The sequence below is a fragment of the Protopterus annectens genome, chromosome 6.part0 (genome assembly GCF_019279795.1).
Source record: "Protopterus annectens isolate FY-2018-M chromosome 6.part0, PAN1.0, whole genome shotgun sequence".
NCBI lineage: Eukaryota > Metazoa > Chordata > Ceratodontiformes > Protopteridae > Protopterus > Protopterus annectens.
Window position 1 is genome coordinate 16,976,831 of NC_056737.1, and position 18,820 is coordinate 16,995,650.

The following is an 18,820-nucleotide window of genomic DNA, read 5'->3' on the forward strand; positions in this document are numbered from 1 at the left end:
TATCACCAAATTCTGCAGTACTGATGTAGTATGCATTTCTACACTGGTATACCACCAATATCTGCAGTACTGATGTAGTATGCATTTCCACATTGGAGCTTCTGCTAGCCTAAAAAATCTGCTGTAGTGATGTGGTATGAATTTCCACACTGGTATACCACCAATATATGCTGTACTGATGTGGTATGAATTTCCACACTGGTATACCACCAATATCTCCTGTACTTACATAGTACACATTTCCACACTGGTATACGACCAGTATCTGCTGTACTTATGTAGTACGCATTTCCACACTGGTATACCACCAATATCTGCTGCACTGATGTAGTTCCAGTACTGATCTCTTGTGAGAATGAAATTTGAAACCTTAATTATTGATACAAAAAAAACAATGATTTCCACAGATGCATATTAACACCAAAACAATATTGCAACCCTTTCATTCATCTGTAAGTCCTTTTTCTGGAAGAGTTTACTTAACAATACATCTACTGGGATGTTTAATTATGTATTTTTATTTGCTAATTGGTATTAATGCTACCCTGTGGAGAGAAAAGTGATTACTGTTAGTCCTGGAAAAGTCATGTGAACAGCACAACAAAGGAATGACACTATTTTACACTTCCTGATTTTTACGCTGGGTTTTGAGTGACACTGTTACTAGAGTAACAAGAGAGTTTAACCTCCATCTCCTTACAAAAAGCCTGTTATGCCACTGTTAGGCAAAACTTTACCAAACACCAAAAATACAGTTCCCGAACTGATTTTTTTTTTTTAATCTGGGGTGCTCCAGCAAGTTTGACAAATGCTAAACTTTGTCATGTCTAGTCCTCAAAAACAGTTTGTTTCATGGTTTGCTCTGCCTTTCTCTTCAGCTGTGATGGCAAGACATGAAAATGCACTGTGTGCTGTTGCAGAAAGAGCAGCTGACAAACAAGAATTTTATTTAGACAATGAGGATCATGACAGCTTTTGTTCGGCTTTTTCCCATAGTCAATAAAAAGAAAATAGCCTGTGTAATATAATGCTATATATTGTCCTTTTAAAAAAATAATTTCCAAAAGCAGTGCTAATTGGAATTGTGAAGGAGTTCTCCAAATCTGATTGAAGCTGTTGTTTTTCAGTGAATACTATTTTATCCATTGCTCTTTAATTATTATAATTGTATATAGGTGTTAGCCATGTTTCCTTTTCCAATTGTATCCATCATATTCTTCTCTTGCCCAATTCCTTAACAAAGAACAGAAGGTGTGCCCATGTTCTGTCACTGACTGTTGATGCTGTTAGTCCATTTGCCTTGAAACCACCTCTGTAAGGGATTTCTAGCCAGTTGTTTAAGTTGTTTGTGGCTGAACTGCACTTGTGAGATTCTTTTTTCTGTGTTTTTACATTAAGAGGACTGCATTAGTCATCTTGTGGCAGGAGGTGTTTGCCTGGTCTAGCTGATTTGGGGAATACACTAAAGTTTTCAAAAGTGTAATGATTTATTGGCCAGAGGGATCTGTAGTGAGTTTTCTGCTTTTTTATTACAGGTATAAATTTGGCCCATGTCGGGGGAGCTGTTCACCGTGCAGCTGTAGTTAGCAATGCCTGTAGGGACACAATTGTCTAGATAACAAAGTTTACTTATAAAACTACCCTTAGAACTGCAGTGCCTGGCTGGGTAGAACAATGCTATTGTGAACTGGCAAGCTAACAGCAGTCTGTGCAATGAGCAGTACTCCCATTAAAACCTGCAAAATCTAACATACTTTAGTGCTAAACCCCAGGGATCACCCTTAGGAAACCTCTGTGACCCCCAGTTCACACCCCACAGTAGTTCACCCAAATACAGGTCCAGACAACATGGATATGCAATTTCCAAATGACTCCATGCCCAGCTTGGTAGATATGGGCACCTTGAGGCAATGTATTAATTGTCTTATGTTCACTGACAATTATATAATCCTTAAAGAAACAGACATAGTATGTGAGAAATGTACATTTACAATTCACTGGAGGCAGAAATCTTCCACACAAGTAAGGTTGTCAGGAAAACACACACACACACACACACACACACACACACACACACACACACACACACACACACACACACACAGACACACACACACACACACACACACACACACACACACACACACACACACACACATATACAGTACATCTGCCACACATAGTGTCCACCACACACACAGACCAACTTATGCTGAGGTACTCAAAGGCAATCTTCTCAAACCTTAAAGATCTACTAAACTCATAAACTGCAGTCCCTATCATCAGAAAACTCAAAAGCATTCACAAAAAGCAACACTAGACATCACATATACACCTACAACCACTAGAGCTCCAAAGGCAAGGCCCACAAGGTAAACAAACACACTACCAAGGACTCTAGTCACAGGAGACTCCACTGTATGGCACACAAATGCTTCACTCACCAGACTGAACAAGTAAAGATAATGGTTAGTTGCTTATCTGGAGTCAGGATCTACCACATTGTCTACACACTCAAATCATTACACCATAGGTACCAGCATGATTCTATCATAGTCCATGTGGGTGTAAATGACCTGAGATATACACCCCTGGACTAGACAAAGAGAAACATTATTCAGCTCTCTCTAAGAGTATGAGTCTCAGGCTGGTATGTGCCTTGCATTGAGTAGCATTCTACCTTCACCAAAGATGATGCCACAATATGAACAAAAGATGATTGACTTCAATAATTTGCTTAGTCTTTGGTGTCATTCTAGGAGGGTACCACATTTGTGAGCATGGGAGGACATACCTGCCACCCCAGGCTTCTGAATATTGGCTAAACTTTATCTTCCCCCATAAAGCCTTTTTTAGGCAATATGAAATGACAAACCTTCCAACATAACAAACAAAAGCCAAAGAATCCTTAAAGTGCTATTCCTCAATACAAGGAGCTTAAACAAGAAACACCACCCCCATCAAGCTTTCATCACTCTGGAGAATAAAGACATTTGTGCTGTTACTAAGACATGGCTTAAAGCCAAAGAAAATACTCTGTCAGTGCATGGCTTAAGCGCCTTCCACACATTTAGACCATCAGTGCACAGATAGAGACAAAAGGTGGAGGAGTCTTTCTGTATATTAACAAGTATACCTCTGGGTGGTTAAACAGGACTGTGCTTTAGAGTTTATCCAGGTGCAAATCACCATAGGCAAAGTCCAATATCATATCCTAGCAAGCTATAGGTCTCCTTCTATGTCCCAAGAAACCCATAGCTCATACTTACACCTATTCAGACACTCACCATCCAACCAAATACACTATTCATTGGGAACTTTAACTATCCTTCCATAGAATGGGAAACCTATACTGCCTCAAACTTGCAGGCACAAAGATTCCTTGACTTTATTAACTCAAACACTCTTGATCAGGTAGTGCATGCATCCAATAGAGGTACTAACATACTGGACCTATTAGTGCTCATTAATATGGGCGAGCGCTACACCCCGCCAATTTTACGTTCTCACTAGTGAGATCGGACCACAAAGCTATTTTTGCAAAGTAAAAAAAATCAACTCAGTAGCACAAACAAATCCTGTAACAGTTAGGAATTATTCCAAAGCAAGCTACCTCCTATTAAGCAATAGTTTGTCAAAATTCAATGCCCTTCCTACCCTGAGTTCACAGCAACCTATCCAAAATTGTTCACAGAGACCCTGCACAGCCATGTAAATGGCTGCATACCTACCAGAAGTAAGCCTAAAACTATCTATCTATATCTATATATTTATATCTATCTATATATATATATATATATATATATATATATATATATATATATATAATTATATATATAAAGTCCTCATCCACCCTGATAATAAGCCTGCACTTAAAAATATCAACCCTTATAGCAACCTGAGGTCACTTCACTCTTCTAATAAACTACTGGTTCAAACATCCAAAATCAGTAACTCTGCTGGGAACTCTCTGTTTGCTAACTCTGTTGGCAAAACTTGGAACTCTCTTCCTTACTCTTGAACCCTCTCTTACGCAGTTCAAAAAAGCCTCAAGCTATACTTTAAAACTCACTGGCTATGTTCTTGTTCAAAACCAACTAGATCCTCCTCTATAGTCTGCAATCATGTTACATTGCCTAGTCAATGTGTCAACACTGTTTTAAAAATGTATGATTATATTACCTGCTTGCTCAATTGGAGCCTGTAAACTGTATGTAACTTGTGATCGTTTTGTGATTTTTACTGTATGTTCTACCTTGGAGCTTTTCTCCCCAGGCCTCTGCTGAAAATAGATATGTATCCAGTCGGACTATCCCGTCAACAAATGTAAAATAAATATATATATATATATATATATATATATATATATATATATATATATATATATATATATATATATATATACACACACACACACACACACACACACACACACACACACACATATCCAATTGAAACATCATTTAGTTGTAACTCAGAGAGATGAACGGAAAGCAATAGTGTACGTTTATTTCCTCATTACACTTTGTTCCTAATGAGACTCTTTCTGCTGGCATCAATAAACTATGCTTGACATCAAATACCACCTAAATAAAACTACATGCTAATGAATTTAATATAACCAAATAATTGAAATAGTGCAGTCTCTGCAACTTATCTAAACAATAAAAAACACTGTAACATTCTAGGTAGTAAAATCACCACAAACCAAATAAAATCAATAAGGTTGTGAAAGATGTTCAGGGATGGGTAGTGGATGAGCACTTGGAAGATGATGAGTTAAAATGGCAGCTTAAATTAAATGCTACTCAACACCCTGGTCTCAATTAGGCCATCTCCATTAGTTCAATTTTGAAATTAAAATATTTTAATTCTTAGCAGGTGATTATTGGTTAATTGATATATTTGTAAATGTATGTAATGCTTGTGTTTTATGTAATATGGAGTTCTGAAGAAGTTCCTACGGGAATGAAAGCGCTAAACTCCTTTGTTTTATGCTGGTTTTATTAAAGGGATTTCATATTCTATAAGTGTTGAGCATTGTTTATACTTCAGTTTCCTGCAGCTACTTGTCGTGGAATAACTGTATCATTCTTATTTGGCCAGAATTCTCATCGCGGATAAACTGCCTTTATACATAGACACACATGTAAAAGGCTAGCAAAAAAAATAACACATCAGTAGTCACTAACAAATGATATCCAAACTATACTAAAAGTATCATAAAAACATTCAGAGTTTTTAAAGCCATCTTCTGAAATTTAGATTTGCATATATTCTGTTACAAGTATTCAGATTCACTTTTTTGTCTGTAAGCTCTATTTGGGTCAAAATTTGAGCCAGAGTCAAATGGAACAGTATACACCATATTGTTCATATCAGCAGAGCCATCATCATGAGGTCCTGGGTCCACTCCTGAATCCGGATTTTCTGGGCTTGGTGCTCTAGATACTAAATATTTCTCTGATTTCTCTATAGAGAATTCCCCATGTTTCTCACATATATTCAGTGCTTGTTTGGTTGGGCCGTTGTTCTTGTAACAACATTGAAGAAGCTGTTTAAACTCCATTTGGAACATGGAATTCATGCCTATATAAATGAGTGGGTTATAAAAACTGGCAGATTTAGCGAACATGCTGGCTAAAACTCTGGTGAGTCCTGGGACATGGAAGCCACATGCAGACCACATGGATATCACAGCATAAGGTGACCACGCTACCAGAAATGCAGTGCACACCACTACTGAAATCTAGGAAAAAAGAAAAATAGTTTAATGTACAAACTGAGGCTGGTAATAAGACTCTAATATAAACTACAGTAAATTTAAATATGAATTATGTCCTTAACAGTACTTAGATGTCTGCTTTCTTACAAGTTGTTATCTTTTTATCAGCATAGAACACTGTGCATGTTAAAAATTAGCCTTAACTGAAGAATGAAAAGTAATATTATATGCACATTCATGCATACAATAACACTAGTTCATCAGAAGGCTGCTGTTCTGTCTGGACGTCAGGTTGTTGTAACTAGTACATCAAAGTTTCCCCAAACTCCTTTTTACCCCATTTTCCAACCACCTCAGGCCGTCTTGAATGACTCTAGATTTATCAGACATCAAGCCTGCTCAGGAGAGTTCATTCCTCCTTGCTACAAATGGTTTCATCAATATGGGCTTTCTGATTCCCAGAGTACAACTGATGCACACCACCACACGATGTTCTCCCCATTCTACCCCATGGTTTTGCCATCATTTTTTTTTTTAGTCAGTAATGCCAAAGATATGTATCTTAAGAACACATAAGTGCACAAAAATGCTGTTTCTATTGCACACAAACCACAGTTCATCAACATTTTGAAAAAGAAATGTTACCATCAGGTCCATCTCACATTCCGTTTGTTCTGTTTTCAAGCATTCGTACTCCTTTCTTCCTTTTTATCCTTTCCCTTTAACTGTGGGCATTCGCCTTTCTCTGTCTTTGTCTGCTATTTCTTTCACATGTCTCCTAATTAACTTGAGAACTTCTGAGTTTCAGTAAATAAAATCTCCTAGCTGATAAACCATTCCATATATGTCATTCCTATAACCCACTGATTGCCCTAGTGACTTCTTTCTGTGCTGTTTGAAACCCTGTTTCATCCCATTCCCTGTATGACTGTCAGAGTTATACACTGGGACCCTGCCTCTGCCTCACCAAAAGACCCCAGTCCTATCGTTATACCTCCCAGCATTCTATAAGGCCTGGGTTATGCCTTATTGCACCATTCTTGGCAATTCATTATCACAGTATTACTCATAGGATCATAGGTTCATAGGTGTGTACTAGGCTAATGGCCCTGGTGCCTTTACAAGCCTAGCCCATAGGATTACCCTGGCATTGTGCCACCCAACCTTAGTTCCCAGTGCCTCTGCCGAATAGAGCCACTAGAGTGATCCCCGGGGTGAATTTTCTATTTCCCATCCACTCATCAAAATTTCTCTTGAAGAGGGCCAGTGAGGTGCTCTGTTTGACATGTATGGGAAGTCTATTCCAGAGCATGGGCAATCTCTGGGTTATGAGCCTGTCCCTCCAGCTTGTTCTGTTGACTGTGGTAATGAGGTTGAGGTCTCTGGAGTGTGTGGTGCGGAGGGATTGGGATTTCTTTAGATGTAGCATTTCTAACAGAGCTGGGTCAGACATGGCTTTATAAGCCAAGCAGATATCACCTCTAAGTAGGCGATATGAGACAGAGAATAGCTGGAGTTTTCTGAGTCTGTCCATATAGGACAAGTGTTTAAGGCCTATGATCCTCTTGTGAGGTACTTTTGAGGCCTCTCCAGTTGTTGCAGGGTGTCTAGTGAGGTACATGCCAAATGGGGCAGTGTACTCTATGATTGGCCTAATGAGGGAAGAGTAGGGGGAGACAATGACCTCTTTCTTCCTGGATGCAAAACCCTTAGTAATGAGATGTGCCACATAGAAGGACTTTCTGACCACAGTGGCAATGTGGTGGTCAAATGGGAGGTTGTTGTCAATCTGTGTTCCCAGATCTCTTATAACTCCTTCTGTGTTCAGTGGACTACCATTGATTTGGTAATTCGTGGGAACCAGGTTTTTTCCAAAGGGGATGATGACACATTTTTTGGCATTGAACCTAAGGCCATGGTTCTGACACCAGTTGCTGGTCTCAGTGAAGCCTTTCTGTAGGATGGCAACATCACTTGGGGAGTTAATAATGGCTCCCAACTTGCAATTTTCTGTGAACTTTGTCAGCCAGAGTCCCTTTGTGTTGGCCTGGACTTCAGAGAAGTAGATACCAAACAGGAGAAGACCCAGGACTGAACCCTGTGGGACTCCACTCATGGCAGGTCAGCAGTCTGACTTGGAGTCAGCTACTTTCACACTGTGGGTTCTATCTGTCAGCCAGTTTACAAGCCACCTACTGATATAGGGGTTGATGCCTAGCTTAGTGAGTTTTTCTATGACTCCTGAGTGGGGAATGGTATCAAAGGCCTTGGTCAGACCAAGGTAGGCTGTATGAACCACTTGCCTTCTTCCAGAGCTCTGATGACTGACTCAAAGAAGTTAACCAGGTTAAGCAGGCATGATCTACCCTTCACAAAACCAAACTGTGTGTGATTCAGAGTTTGGGGATTCCCTATATCCTTGTTTATTAGGTCCATGACGATGCTTTCCATAGTTTGCATATCAGACTCTTCAGGTTAATGGGGTGATAGTTCCCAGGGTCTGTAGTCACTCCTCCTTTGTGGAGAGGGATGAATGTAGCAGTGTGCCATTCGATAGGGACAAAGCCTGAGGTGAGGCTGTGATTAAACAGAGCACACAGGTGAGGTGCCAGTTCACTCTGTAGTTCATGTAGAACACAGCCAGGGATATTGTAAGGTCCCATAAAAGCTGTATTCTTGGCCTTGGACAGTGCTGTTTTAACCTGTGCCGCAGTAATACTGGGTGCCTGGTAATCTACTGGTATTGTGACTGGTCTCTTGGGGGGAGGAGAGGGGTAATGTTGGCACTGAATCTGTCGGACAGTATATTGGCAATATCTGTTGGCTCAGTATAGGAGGTACCATTGTGCAGTAGCTCAGAGCAAATCTGGGTATTACCATGGAGATTCTTTACATAACTATAGAAGGCCTTGTGGTTGTCTTTACTATCTGCTGCAATTCTGTTTTCATAGCTAGCTTTAGAGGATTTGATGAGGGATTTCAACTTTTTGTTGAGACTGATAAGGGAGTTTTTCCAGTCTTGGGGCTTCACCTTATTCTGCATCAGTTTCCGCCTTTTGTTGTAGAATTTGCTTATGGCAGGGGACCACCAGATTGGATTCCTTTTTTTTGGAGGACAGCATCTTGGTTCTATTGGGTATGGCGAGATCCATGCATTTGTGTACGTGTTCGTACAGTGCATTGGTGTATGATTTGGCGGTCATGCAACTATTCTCCATTTGCATTGGTGTTGTGAAGTTAGCCACCTCTGTTTTTAGGAGCCCAAAGTTAGCTTTGGAGAAGTTTTTCATGGTGGTTACCTTTGTGGGGGAGATGTAGATTTCCAAGGTGATTAGTCTGTGGTCAGATCTAACCAGGGAGGAGTTGACTATTGGTGTGGAGCAATAGTCGCCCATGTTTGTAATGACCACCTTATTACTTCTCCTAGCCTGTTGCTTCAACTTTAACTCCTCCCAATTTGTACATCATTTCTGATTTATTGCTACATTTCTCACTATTTAATCCCAACTGCTACCTGTCAAATCCCTTTTCAGGCTGGCTCCCCTATCCCCTTTACTTCTACAGTCTCATCCACAAATGGAGTAATTATGTTTTGCACCTTTAAAGTTGTATCTGTATCAAATACATTAAAGAAATGGAGTCCCAAACCAGCATGCGCAACACATCATTAGTGACCTCTTTTTATTCAGATGACTCACATCTATACTCTTCTAACCTTTTTATTGCCCGCCCTACCATTTATAACTTCCCTAATAATATGCTATGTGAGAAAGTGACAAGCATCTTACTGAAATCCACATAAGGTGAAGGCAGTGAATTACCCTTGACTACCTCTCCATTACTGGATCATAAAGTTACATTCCATTAGTTGAGCAGGAGTTTTTTTTTACAGGGAATCCATGCTGTCTGTTGTTTTCAAGGTTATCATCCTACTAAATTTTGGTCACCCTTTCTTCAGAAATCCTCTCCATCACCTTCCCTACTACAGCATGCTAATCAGTCAGTACTCCCCCATTATCACTGCTGTCCCCCCCTAAAATACACACACACACACACACACACACACACACACACGCACACACATATACACACACACGTACACACACATATGCACACACACACACACACACACACACACACACACACACACACACACACACACACACACACACACACACACATACACACACCCTTCTAATACTCCTCAGATCCTTTGCTTCCCTCCTTTTTTGCAAATATATTTGGAATAGATCTATGAAAGGGTCAGGCAGCACTGCCATCAGACATGTTAATGTCCTATGACATAACCTATATGGGGCCTGTGCCTTATCTTCCATTATTGTCAGCAGTACTTTCTCTACTTTTCTTCTATTACTGTGTCAGTCTATCTCATTCTACTCACATTTTTCTCTCCCTTACTGGAACCTTCCTCTCCTTTGTAATACAAACAACCCATTCAGTATATCTTCCTGCTCCTGTGCTCCTTTGTATTTTGATCCTCCTCACGTCATTAAATTATCTACTTTACTGTTTTAACATAAGATAACATTACAAATTTTCAACCAAGCTCATTTTTGTAAATAATGGAAGATACACTTAAGGTTACATACAATCTTCTTTTAAGTTTCTTTGATCAATAAATATTTAGTTGAATTCAGTTCAGTATACTGGAATAGAAACATGGTGTTAATTTGGTGTTGGTGATGTAGCACATTATAACTATATAATTACAACCCATTACAAAACATATTCCTTGAATACCAATGACTGAGCAAAAGGAGTTAGCCATCAATAGGGCACTGCTTTGGCCTGGACCACAACCTACAGGATCTGAAATGACGAAATAGTCAAAGTAAGAAGCAAGATGGAGGTACTAATAAAAAAAAATCCTTGTTGTATTTCTACACTTCCTCTCATGTTGGTTTCCTGTGGCACTTAACAAAGTTTAAAGACATCAGGATGATAAATGTACAGATTACTACTAGAAATGTTATGCTTTCAAGGTTCAACACACTTGTTGCAGCAAATCAAAAGAAAGATCATTGGTAGCCTGCTGAAGATGACACTCACATATGCAGAAGTAGCAACCTCTAAAATACTGAAAAAGAACAAAAAAAGTGATGGGCATAAACTTAAAAAATGAACTGAGATAGTACTTGGTATCAAGGAACAAGCAATGTACTGAAATACAAAATGGTAAGTCATTACTTCTTGTGTTCTACTTGCACTGACACTGCAAGATGTAATTTTTGATTCACATTTAATGTACAATCCACGAATGCAGCAGAGAGTATCCAAACAATGTCACTGGTAGTTACTAGTTAGATGATGTTACTGATGTGGGTAAACAAGAGGATTTGTTTCACAGGTTTATGAGTAGATGGGTTATTGTTATGAAGAAATTAGACACTGTCATCTCTGCTAGCATATCTGGCTTAAGTTTTTGTACATAATTTCAGTTTGACCTGTTAATTATATGCCAGGATGACTAGCTATGACATTGTAAATTGGTTCTTACATGTTGATTTATGATCTATTTGTACAGAATGTTTTAAAGACTTGAACAGTGTCATTTCACATTTCTAACTGTGCATGTTTGTAAAGAAAGATTCTAAAGGCAAACTGTCTCAGATTCAGCTGATCTACAGATGATGTAATTGGAATGTTGACAGTTGCTATGTGTTACTGTCTGAAGCTAAAAAACAGGAAGGAACTTAACTGAACAGCTGTTGGTTGATTTTCAAAATATGAAATGAAAATTAGAACTGGAACAGTTGTGACAGTTAAGCTAGTCTATAAAAGAGCCTGCTGAATTCAGTTACAGAAGTCAGTTGTTAGTCATCAGTTACAATTGTCACTTGCAAGTTGCAGATGTACTGTGCAGTAAATACCCAAAAGGACTCATCAAGAACTGTAAGCCTGTCTTGGATCTATTGTAATAATTTAGTTTAGATAAGGGACAGTGTTCTTTAGTCAGTTAGGAAATTATAACTAATCAGTTAGATCAGTTATAGTTTTCCTGAATGCTGGATTTCTATCTTACATTATTGATTTCATTTTCTTGGTGATTTAGTTCTGTTTGTTTATTGGAAATTACTGTTTTATATTTTTAATCATTTTACTCATTATTAAATATTTTTATTAACTGACATTGTAGTTGGTCAATCAGTGTTTTCTTTAGTAATTTGAGACTGCTTATATTTGCTTTGAATACTTCCCAGGCCACTCTGAAAGCCTGGCTGCTTAGGTCATTTGCTACTATTTGTTTTAATATTTAATTTTCATAACTGGATACCCATTTAAAGGATATGAAGACACTCTTTTTGGTAGCAGCATTGCCATATTATTTTGGGGAAAAGACACAGCTGGAAATCTGTGTCAGGCTTACCCAGAAGTGTTTGGATGTAAAGTGTGAGTATATAACAGATCTTAAACTGAGACACATTTCTCTGAAGTGTGTAATAAGGAGTTATATTTGGGGTAGACAGAAGTATACAGTCCATTCCCAGGTTATAGAGCATGTTCCTGTTGTGCTCTTAGGGGAAAATTGTGAAAAATTACTCATGTTTAAGTGACAGTCTCATATTGGAGTCAGTAGTGAGGACTGAAGCTCCTTAGTTACTGACCCAGGATAGTAGGAGACGTCACATTATTTGGTGGCAGTATAGTAGGAGACATCACATTATTTAGTGGCAGTTCAGTGGGATATTATTTGGATGTCACAATTGTTTTGTCTGCGTTTTGTGTCACAGGTTTATGAGCAGACTGGTTATTATTTTGTCTGTGTTTTAAGTCACAGGTTTATGAGCAGACTGGATTTTGTTTGCGTTTTGTGTCACAGGTTTATGAGCAGACTGGTTATTGTTTGTGTTTTGTATCACAGGTTTATGAGCAGACTGGTTATTTTTTTGTCTGTGTATAGCACAAGAGCAATATGAAGGCAGGTTGCCAGCTCTGCATGTGAGCAGCACTCTGTTTCTTGCTTTGTTTTCATATCCACAAAGCTAGGACTGATTTCTTTGTTTTTATCATGAAAATTAGTTATGTCTTCTTCATTCTTTTCTTGTTCGCTCTCCTCCATCATAACTCCACCCCATTCAAGCACTCTAGAGCTGCTAGTCACTGCAAGGCATATGTTTTATTCTACGTTAATGAGTATTCACCTTGTGTTTTCTTCATTCTCTTACATTTGCTGGTAATCTTATTGCAGATCATCTGTCTCAAAAACTGTTGCTTATTGTGCTGAAGCTGAAAAACGTATATCAAGAATTACAACTGATATGTTACCAACATTTGTTTTGGGCTTCCAAATGAGTTTTGAAAACACATGGAAGCATACAACAAACATGGTGTAATATACTATTAAAGAATGTGTTATCTGTAACACTGTGTATAGATTAATGTTACAATGCTGTTTGATACAGTCAGAAAATGAGGACTGCACATAGACAGGATATACCTGTATATGATCCCACATGAAATCAGTACTGTCAACCCATGACACACAGCACAACATCATGCCAGTGGGACAACATATTCTAGGCTATCTCTTGCAGCACTAGCTGTAGCTTAGTTGCCACAATAGCTGAACAGTTGAATGTGTGTGGAAGGTGTAATGTGTTAATGTGTGTCATATACACACTGAAACAGAAGTAAATGTCACACAACAATAACACATAAGCATGGCAGATACATGGTATGCATGCACAAGAGTACATATGCAGTCCAATCAATGAAATGGCAATCACCATGTTGGCAGCATAAAACAAGTGGAGTACACAAGAAATACTTACAGATTGGAAAGACCAGGCTGATGGGGCTTAGGCTCCTGAATGACCTCATGAGCTATCTCCCTGAATAAATCCTGCATAGCCCATTCCATATCCTCAAAAAATTACCTCATCATGTACCTCATCTGTGTTCGGTACACATCAGTTATGACCGTCCAGATCTCCTCCCGGTAATTGTCTCAATCACGGTCATGTCATTGTCTCCTCCTGGGTGCAGGCATGATGGCTCATGCAGGGGAAGATCCAGGTGCATCATTGTCATCATCATCAACATCATCACTGTCATCCTAGGAAGACTCTGGCAATGGCCTGGCATGCGCTCATTGTCATCTTCTGATTGGAAAATGTCCATAGGTCCCATGTTCTGTCAATATTAGTTGCAAAACACTACAGAAAATAAAAGAAAAGCAAATGTTTGTTGTGCAGAACAGTCCTGTGAATATCATAGCACAACACAATATGATTATGATTAGAATTTATACAAGACTGACACACATCCATTATGGACAGAGTTACCTCATAAATGCATGGCCCTATAAGTCTTATTTGTAGACAGGATGTCAGTATATATATATATATATTTTTTTTTTTTTTTTTTTTTTTTTTTTTTTACTTCTATACGTTAGACACACCCACCCAGGTCATTAGCTTTGTAAGAATGTATGAATGCTCAAATCAAGATATCGTACTGTCTGTATTCAATGATTTACATGAACAGCCACAAAGTTATATTGTTAAAAATGAGGAGAAAGTGATATGATGATATTGTGGACAATAGGCAAGCAATATGACAAACATGTGAGACCAACAGCATGATAATTTGCTGAACACACATCAATATAATGGCTACAACAGCAAAAACAATGTTATATGATCAATTACCACAGCTGGTGACATATGAGAATTCATCTGTTACTAACAGTATTGTATGTTTATAACTGTATACATTATCTACCAAGAAGTATTAGCAATCAGTGTTGCCTGAAAAATCAAAACATTGTGAATATGTTTGCTGATAATGAACTGGTACACACAAATGTCTATCTGCACAAGTGTCAGTGAACCTAGGCTATAACTGTGTTTCTATAAAAACACCCAAGAAGTTGGAGACAGATGAAATGCCAATGCTGACCTGCAGGGTGTGCAGAATATGAATTGCTGCAATTAAGTCTCTATCTGCCCAATTGTTAGTAAACCTAGACTATAACTGTATTTCTACAAAAACACTCAAGGTGTTGGAGGCAGATGCAATACTAATGTTGAACTGAAAGGCAAGTTGATCTAACAGCCAGCACATTCCCAGACAAACAGGTACTGCTCTACAAACCCTGTTGTAAGAATGCTAATGTTATCAGAGCATTACATTTTATGGGCATATTCTTAGAAATTCAGTGACTTATGCAGTTATTCAAAAAACATGCACAACAGAAACATTAATATCAAGTTTTGGAATATCTTTTTTCCAAAGAAATGCTCTGGGTGAATTAAACCAAGATAACAGCTACAGATATATGTTTCCCTATGAGGACTGGAACCCACAGCACACCAAGATTTAGGCATGCTGGCTGGTTGCCTTACAGGCTGAACTAACACTCAGCAGGGGTTTCATTTTAGTCAACAGGTACTGCAGGTGTTTATTAGAGGTCCTGTGGAGAACGGATGAATATGGAAGCTGCAAACAATTAATGGACATTTTATTGTAAAGAAATAACAGCTACTGACACATAACTGAAAACATATGTGTAAGCAGTCAGACAGGCATAGATTCATAGGTTCATAGGTAGGTACTAGGCTATTGGCCCTAGGGCCTATTTAAGCCTAGCCAAAAAATGTACCCTGGCTTTCGCCACCCAAGAAAATTATTTTCCTGTGCCCCTGTCGAGCAGAGCCACAGAAGTGATCCCTGGGGTGAATTTCCCATTTCCCATCCAATCATCAAGATTTTTCTTGAAGAGTGCTAATGAGGAGCTCTGTTTGACATAGACAGGTAGTCTGTTCCAGAGTATGAGAAGTCTCTGGGACAGTAATCTATCCCTCCAGCATGTTCTGTTTATTGTGGTGACAAGGTTTAGGTCCCTAGAGCATGTAGCTCTGAGGGATTGGGATTTATTTAAGTGGAGCATGTCCAACAGATCTGGGTTTGACATAGCTTTGTATGTTAGGCAGAGATCGCCCCTGAGTAGGCGATATGCGATGGAGTAAAGCTGTAGTTTTTTGAGACGGTCTGCGTAGAGCATCTGTTTGAGGCCAGTAATCCTCTTTGTGAGGTATTTCTGTGGTCTTTCCAGTTGTTGTAGATGTCTTGTGAGGTACATACCAAAAGGGGCATTGTACTCTATAATGGGTCTAATGAGTGATGAGTAGAGGGGAACAATGACCTCTTTTTTTCTGGATGAGAATCCTTTTGTGATGAGATGAGCCACGTAGAAGGATTTCCTGACCACTGTGGCAATGTGATTATCAAAGGAGAGACTACTGTCCACCTGTGTCCCAAGGTCTCATCACATTTTCGGCATTAAGTAGACTACCAGCTATGTGGTAGTTCATGGGTACAGAGTTTTTACCAAAGGGGATGACAATACACGTTTTGGCATTGAGCTTCAGGCCATGGCTTTGACACCAGGTATCTGCCTCAGTGAGGCCCTTTTGTAGTTTGTCCACATCGTTAGGTGTTTCGATTATGGTTTCTAGTTTGCAGTCATCTGAAAACTTTGTTAGCCAAAGACCTTCTGTGTTAGCCTGCACTTCAGAGAAGTAGATACCAAACAGGAGAGGACCCAGGACTGAACCCTGTGTTACTCCACTTGTCACTGGGCTGAAGTCGGATTTGGAATCCGCTACTTTCACAGTGTGGGTTCTGTCCATGAGCCAGATGGCAACCCATCTTGTGACATAGGGATTTATACCTAGTTTAGTGAGCTTATCTATAATTCCAGAGTGGGGGATGGTGTCGAAAGCCTTGGCGAGATCTAGATAAGCTGTGTGAACCATTTTACCCTCATCTATGGCTTTGGTGACTGCTTCAAAGAAGTCAGTCAGGTTTAGGAGACATGATCTGCCTTTTACAAATCCGAACTGGGTATGGTCCAGAGTTTGGAGATTACCAATGTCTTTGTTTATGAGTTCCACGATGATACATTCCATGGCCTTGCAGACCAGGCTCATCAGGCTAATGGGGCGGTAGTTCCCGGGGTCCGTCGTGGTTCCCCCTTTGTGGAGTGGGATAACCGTCGTGGTGCACCATTCAGTGGGTACAAAGCCTGAGGTGAGGCTATGATTGAACATGGTACTTAGGTAGGGTGCCAGTTCATTCTGTAGTTCGTGTAGAACGCAGCCTGGGATATTGTCAGGTCCCATGGATGCTGTGTTCTTGGCTTTGGAGAGTGTGTTTTTTACCTGTGCAGCCATGATTATAGGAACTTTGCATTCTTTCAGTATAGAGATGGACCCTCTAGGGGGTGAGGGGGGGTAAAGTTAGCACTGAACCTATCTGCTAGGATGTTGGCAATATCAGTTGGTTCTGTATATTTAGTGCCATTGTGCTGTAACTCAGAGCAGATCTGAGTGTTCCCATTGAGATTCTTGACATAGCTATAGAATGCTTTGTGGTTGTCTTTAGAGTCAGTGGCAATTTTGTTTTCGTAACTAGCTTTGGAGGATTTTATGAGGTATCTCAGCTTCTTACTGAGGTTGACCAGGGAGTTCCTCCAGTCATGGCATTTTACTCTTTTTTGCAACAATTTTTTTCTTCTGTTGTAGAGTTTGTCTATGGCAGAGGACCACCAGATTGTCTTCCTTTTTTTGGAGGATAACATCTTGGTTCTATTAGGGATAGCATGATCCATGCACTTGTGTAAGTGCTTATAAAGTGCATTTGTGTAGGATTCAACAGTCATATCTCTATTGCCCGTCTGCTTGGGTGTCATGAAGTTTGCCACTTCTGTCTTAAGAAGTGTGAAGTTGGCTTTGGAGAAGTTTTTTACGATGGTTTCCTTAACTGGGGGTGGGATGTGGATGTCTAGGCTGATTAGCTTGTGGTCGGATCTGGCCAACGAGGAAATGACCTTTGGTGTGGAACACCGGTTTCCCATGTTGGTAATGACCAGGTCTAGGATATTGCTGCCCCTGGTGGGGGTGTGAATAAGTTGATCCAAGGCGTTGGAATTTATGAATTCTAGAAAACGTTGAGCAAAAGAGTTGGTACACGAGTAGTTTTCCCAGTTAATGGTGGGGTAGTTGAAATCGCCTATTATTAGGGTGTTGGGTTGTACCCTAATACTTTCCAGTGTAGTGGGAATCCTGGGGCATGGTGGGGGGTCTGTAGCAAGCTACAATTTGGATTACGGTCTTGCCCAGAGTTAGTTGCACTTGGATAATCTCGGATGCATTATGCTGTGCAACTAGCCTGAAAGTGTGGATATCCCTAATGAATATGGACACGCCTCCACCTTTAGTGCTTCGTTCTGGGTTAGTTGGCCGAAAGGTGAGGTATGAATTATAGCCTGGTAACGCAGGGGTGCTCTCTGGAGCTTTGAACCAAGTCTCTGTCACTGCACAGATGTTGATGTTCTCCATTTTAAGAAGTGCCTCGAGTGAGTGCATTTTGAGGTTTAGACTTCTAGCATTGAGTAGCATTACCCTCAGATTTTGCTTACTTGTACCTGTTACGGTGGTGAATTTGTCATTTGAACCTTGCCTAAAAAAGGCACTATAGGGGTGGCAAGAGCCTTAGCCAGTATCCAGAATCCTAAGGGTGACAGGTGCAGGCCAGCTCTGGCAAAGCATCGTGGTCTGTCGATCATGTCGTCCCAGGCAGACAAATACTGGATCCCCTTAGAATGACACCAGAAGCTTAGCCAATTGTTGAAGTCAATCATTTTGTCCTTGTACTGTGGTATCATTCTGGGTGATGGCAGGATGCTACTCAGGGTTAGGGTCATACCTGCCTGGGATACAAGTTCGGAGAGCTCCTCCATGTCTCTTTTCATGTAGTCCAGGGAGGTATGTCTCAGGTCATTCACACCAACATGGACAATGACAGTGTGATATTTGTACTTATTGTGGAGTGACCTGAGTGCATGCATTATGTGGCGGATCCTGGCACCTGACAGGCAGCTGACAGTAACTTTCTCCTTGTTTAGTCTAGTGAGTGGAACATCAGTGTGCCTGACTATAGAGTCACCTATGACTAATGTGTTGGGTACATTGTTATGCCTTATGGGCTGTGGTTGAGTGGCACACTGAGTTTGTGGGCTATGTGTCATTTGGGTTGTGTTGAGGGGTGGAGTTTGCTTGCGTTTATGCT

The 18,820-nt window shown here is 39.9% G+C and overlaps 1 protein-coding gene across 1 annotated transcript in view; it reads right to left on the reverse strand.

The window, feature by feature from the left end:
- Nucleotides 1-4,552: 4,552 nt before the first annotated feature.
- Nucleotides 4,553-18,820, reverse strand: part of LOC122804042 (opsin-5-like) — a 138,583-nt gene continuing 124,315 nt past the window's right edge. Inside the window, exon 5 of the mRNA XM_044073718.1 lies at nt 4,553-5,749. Coding sequence (XP_043929653.1) covers nt 5,282-5,749 — 468 coding nt within the window. The 3' untranslated portion in view covers nt 4,553-5,281. The remainder of the gene's footprint in view (nt 5,750-18,820) is intronic.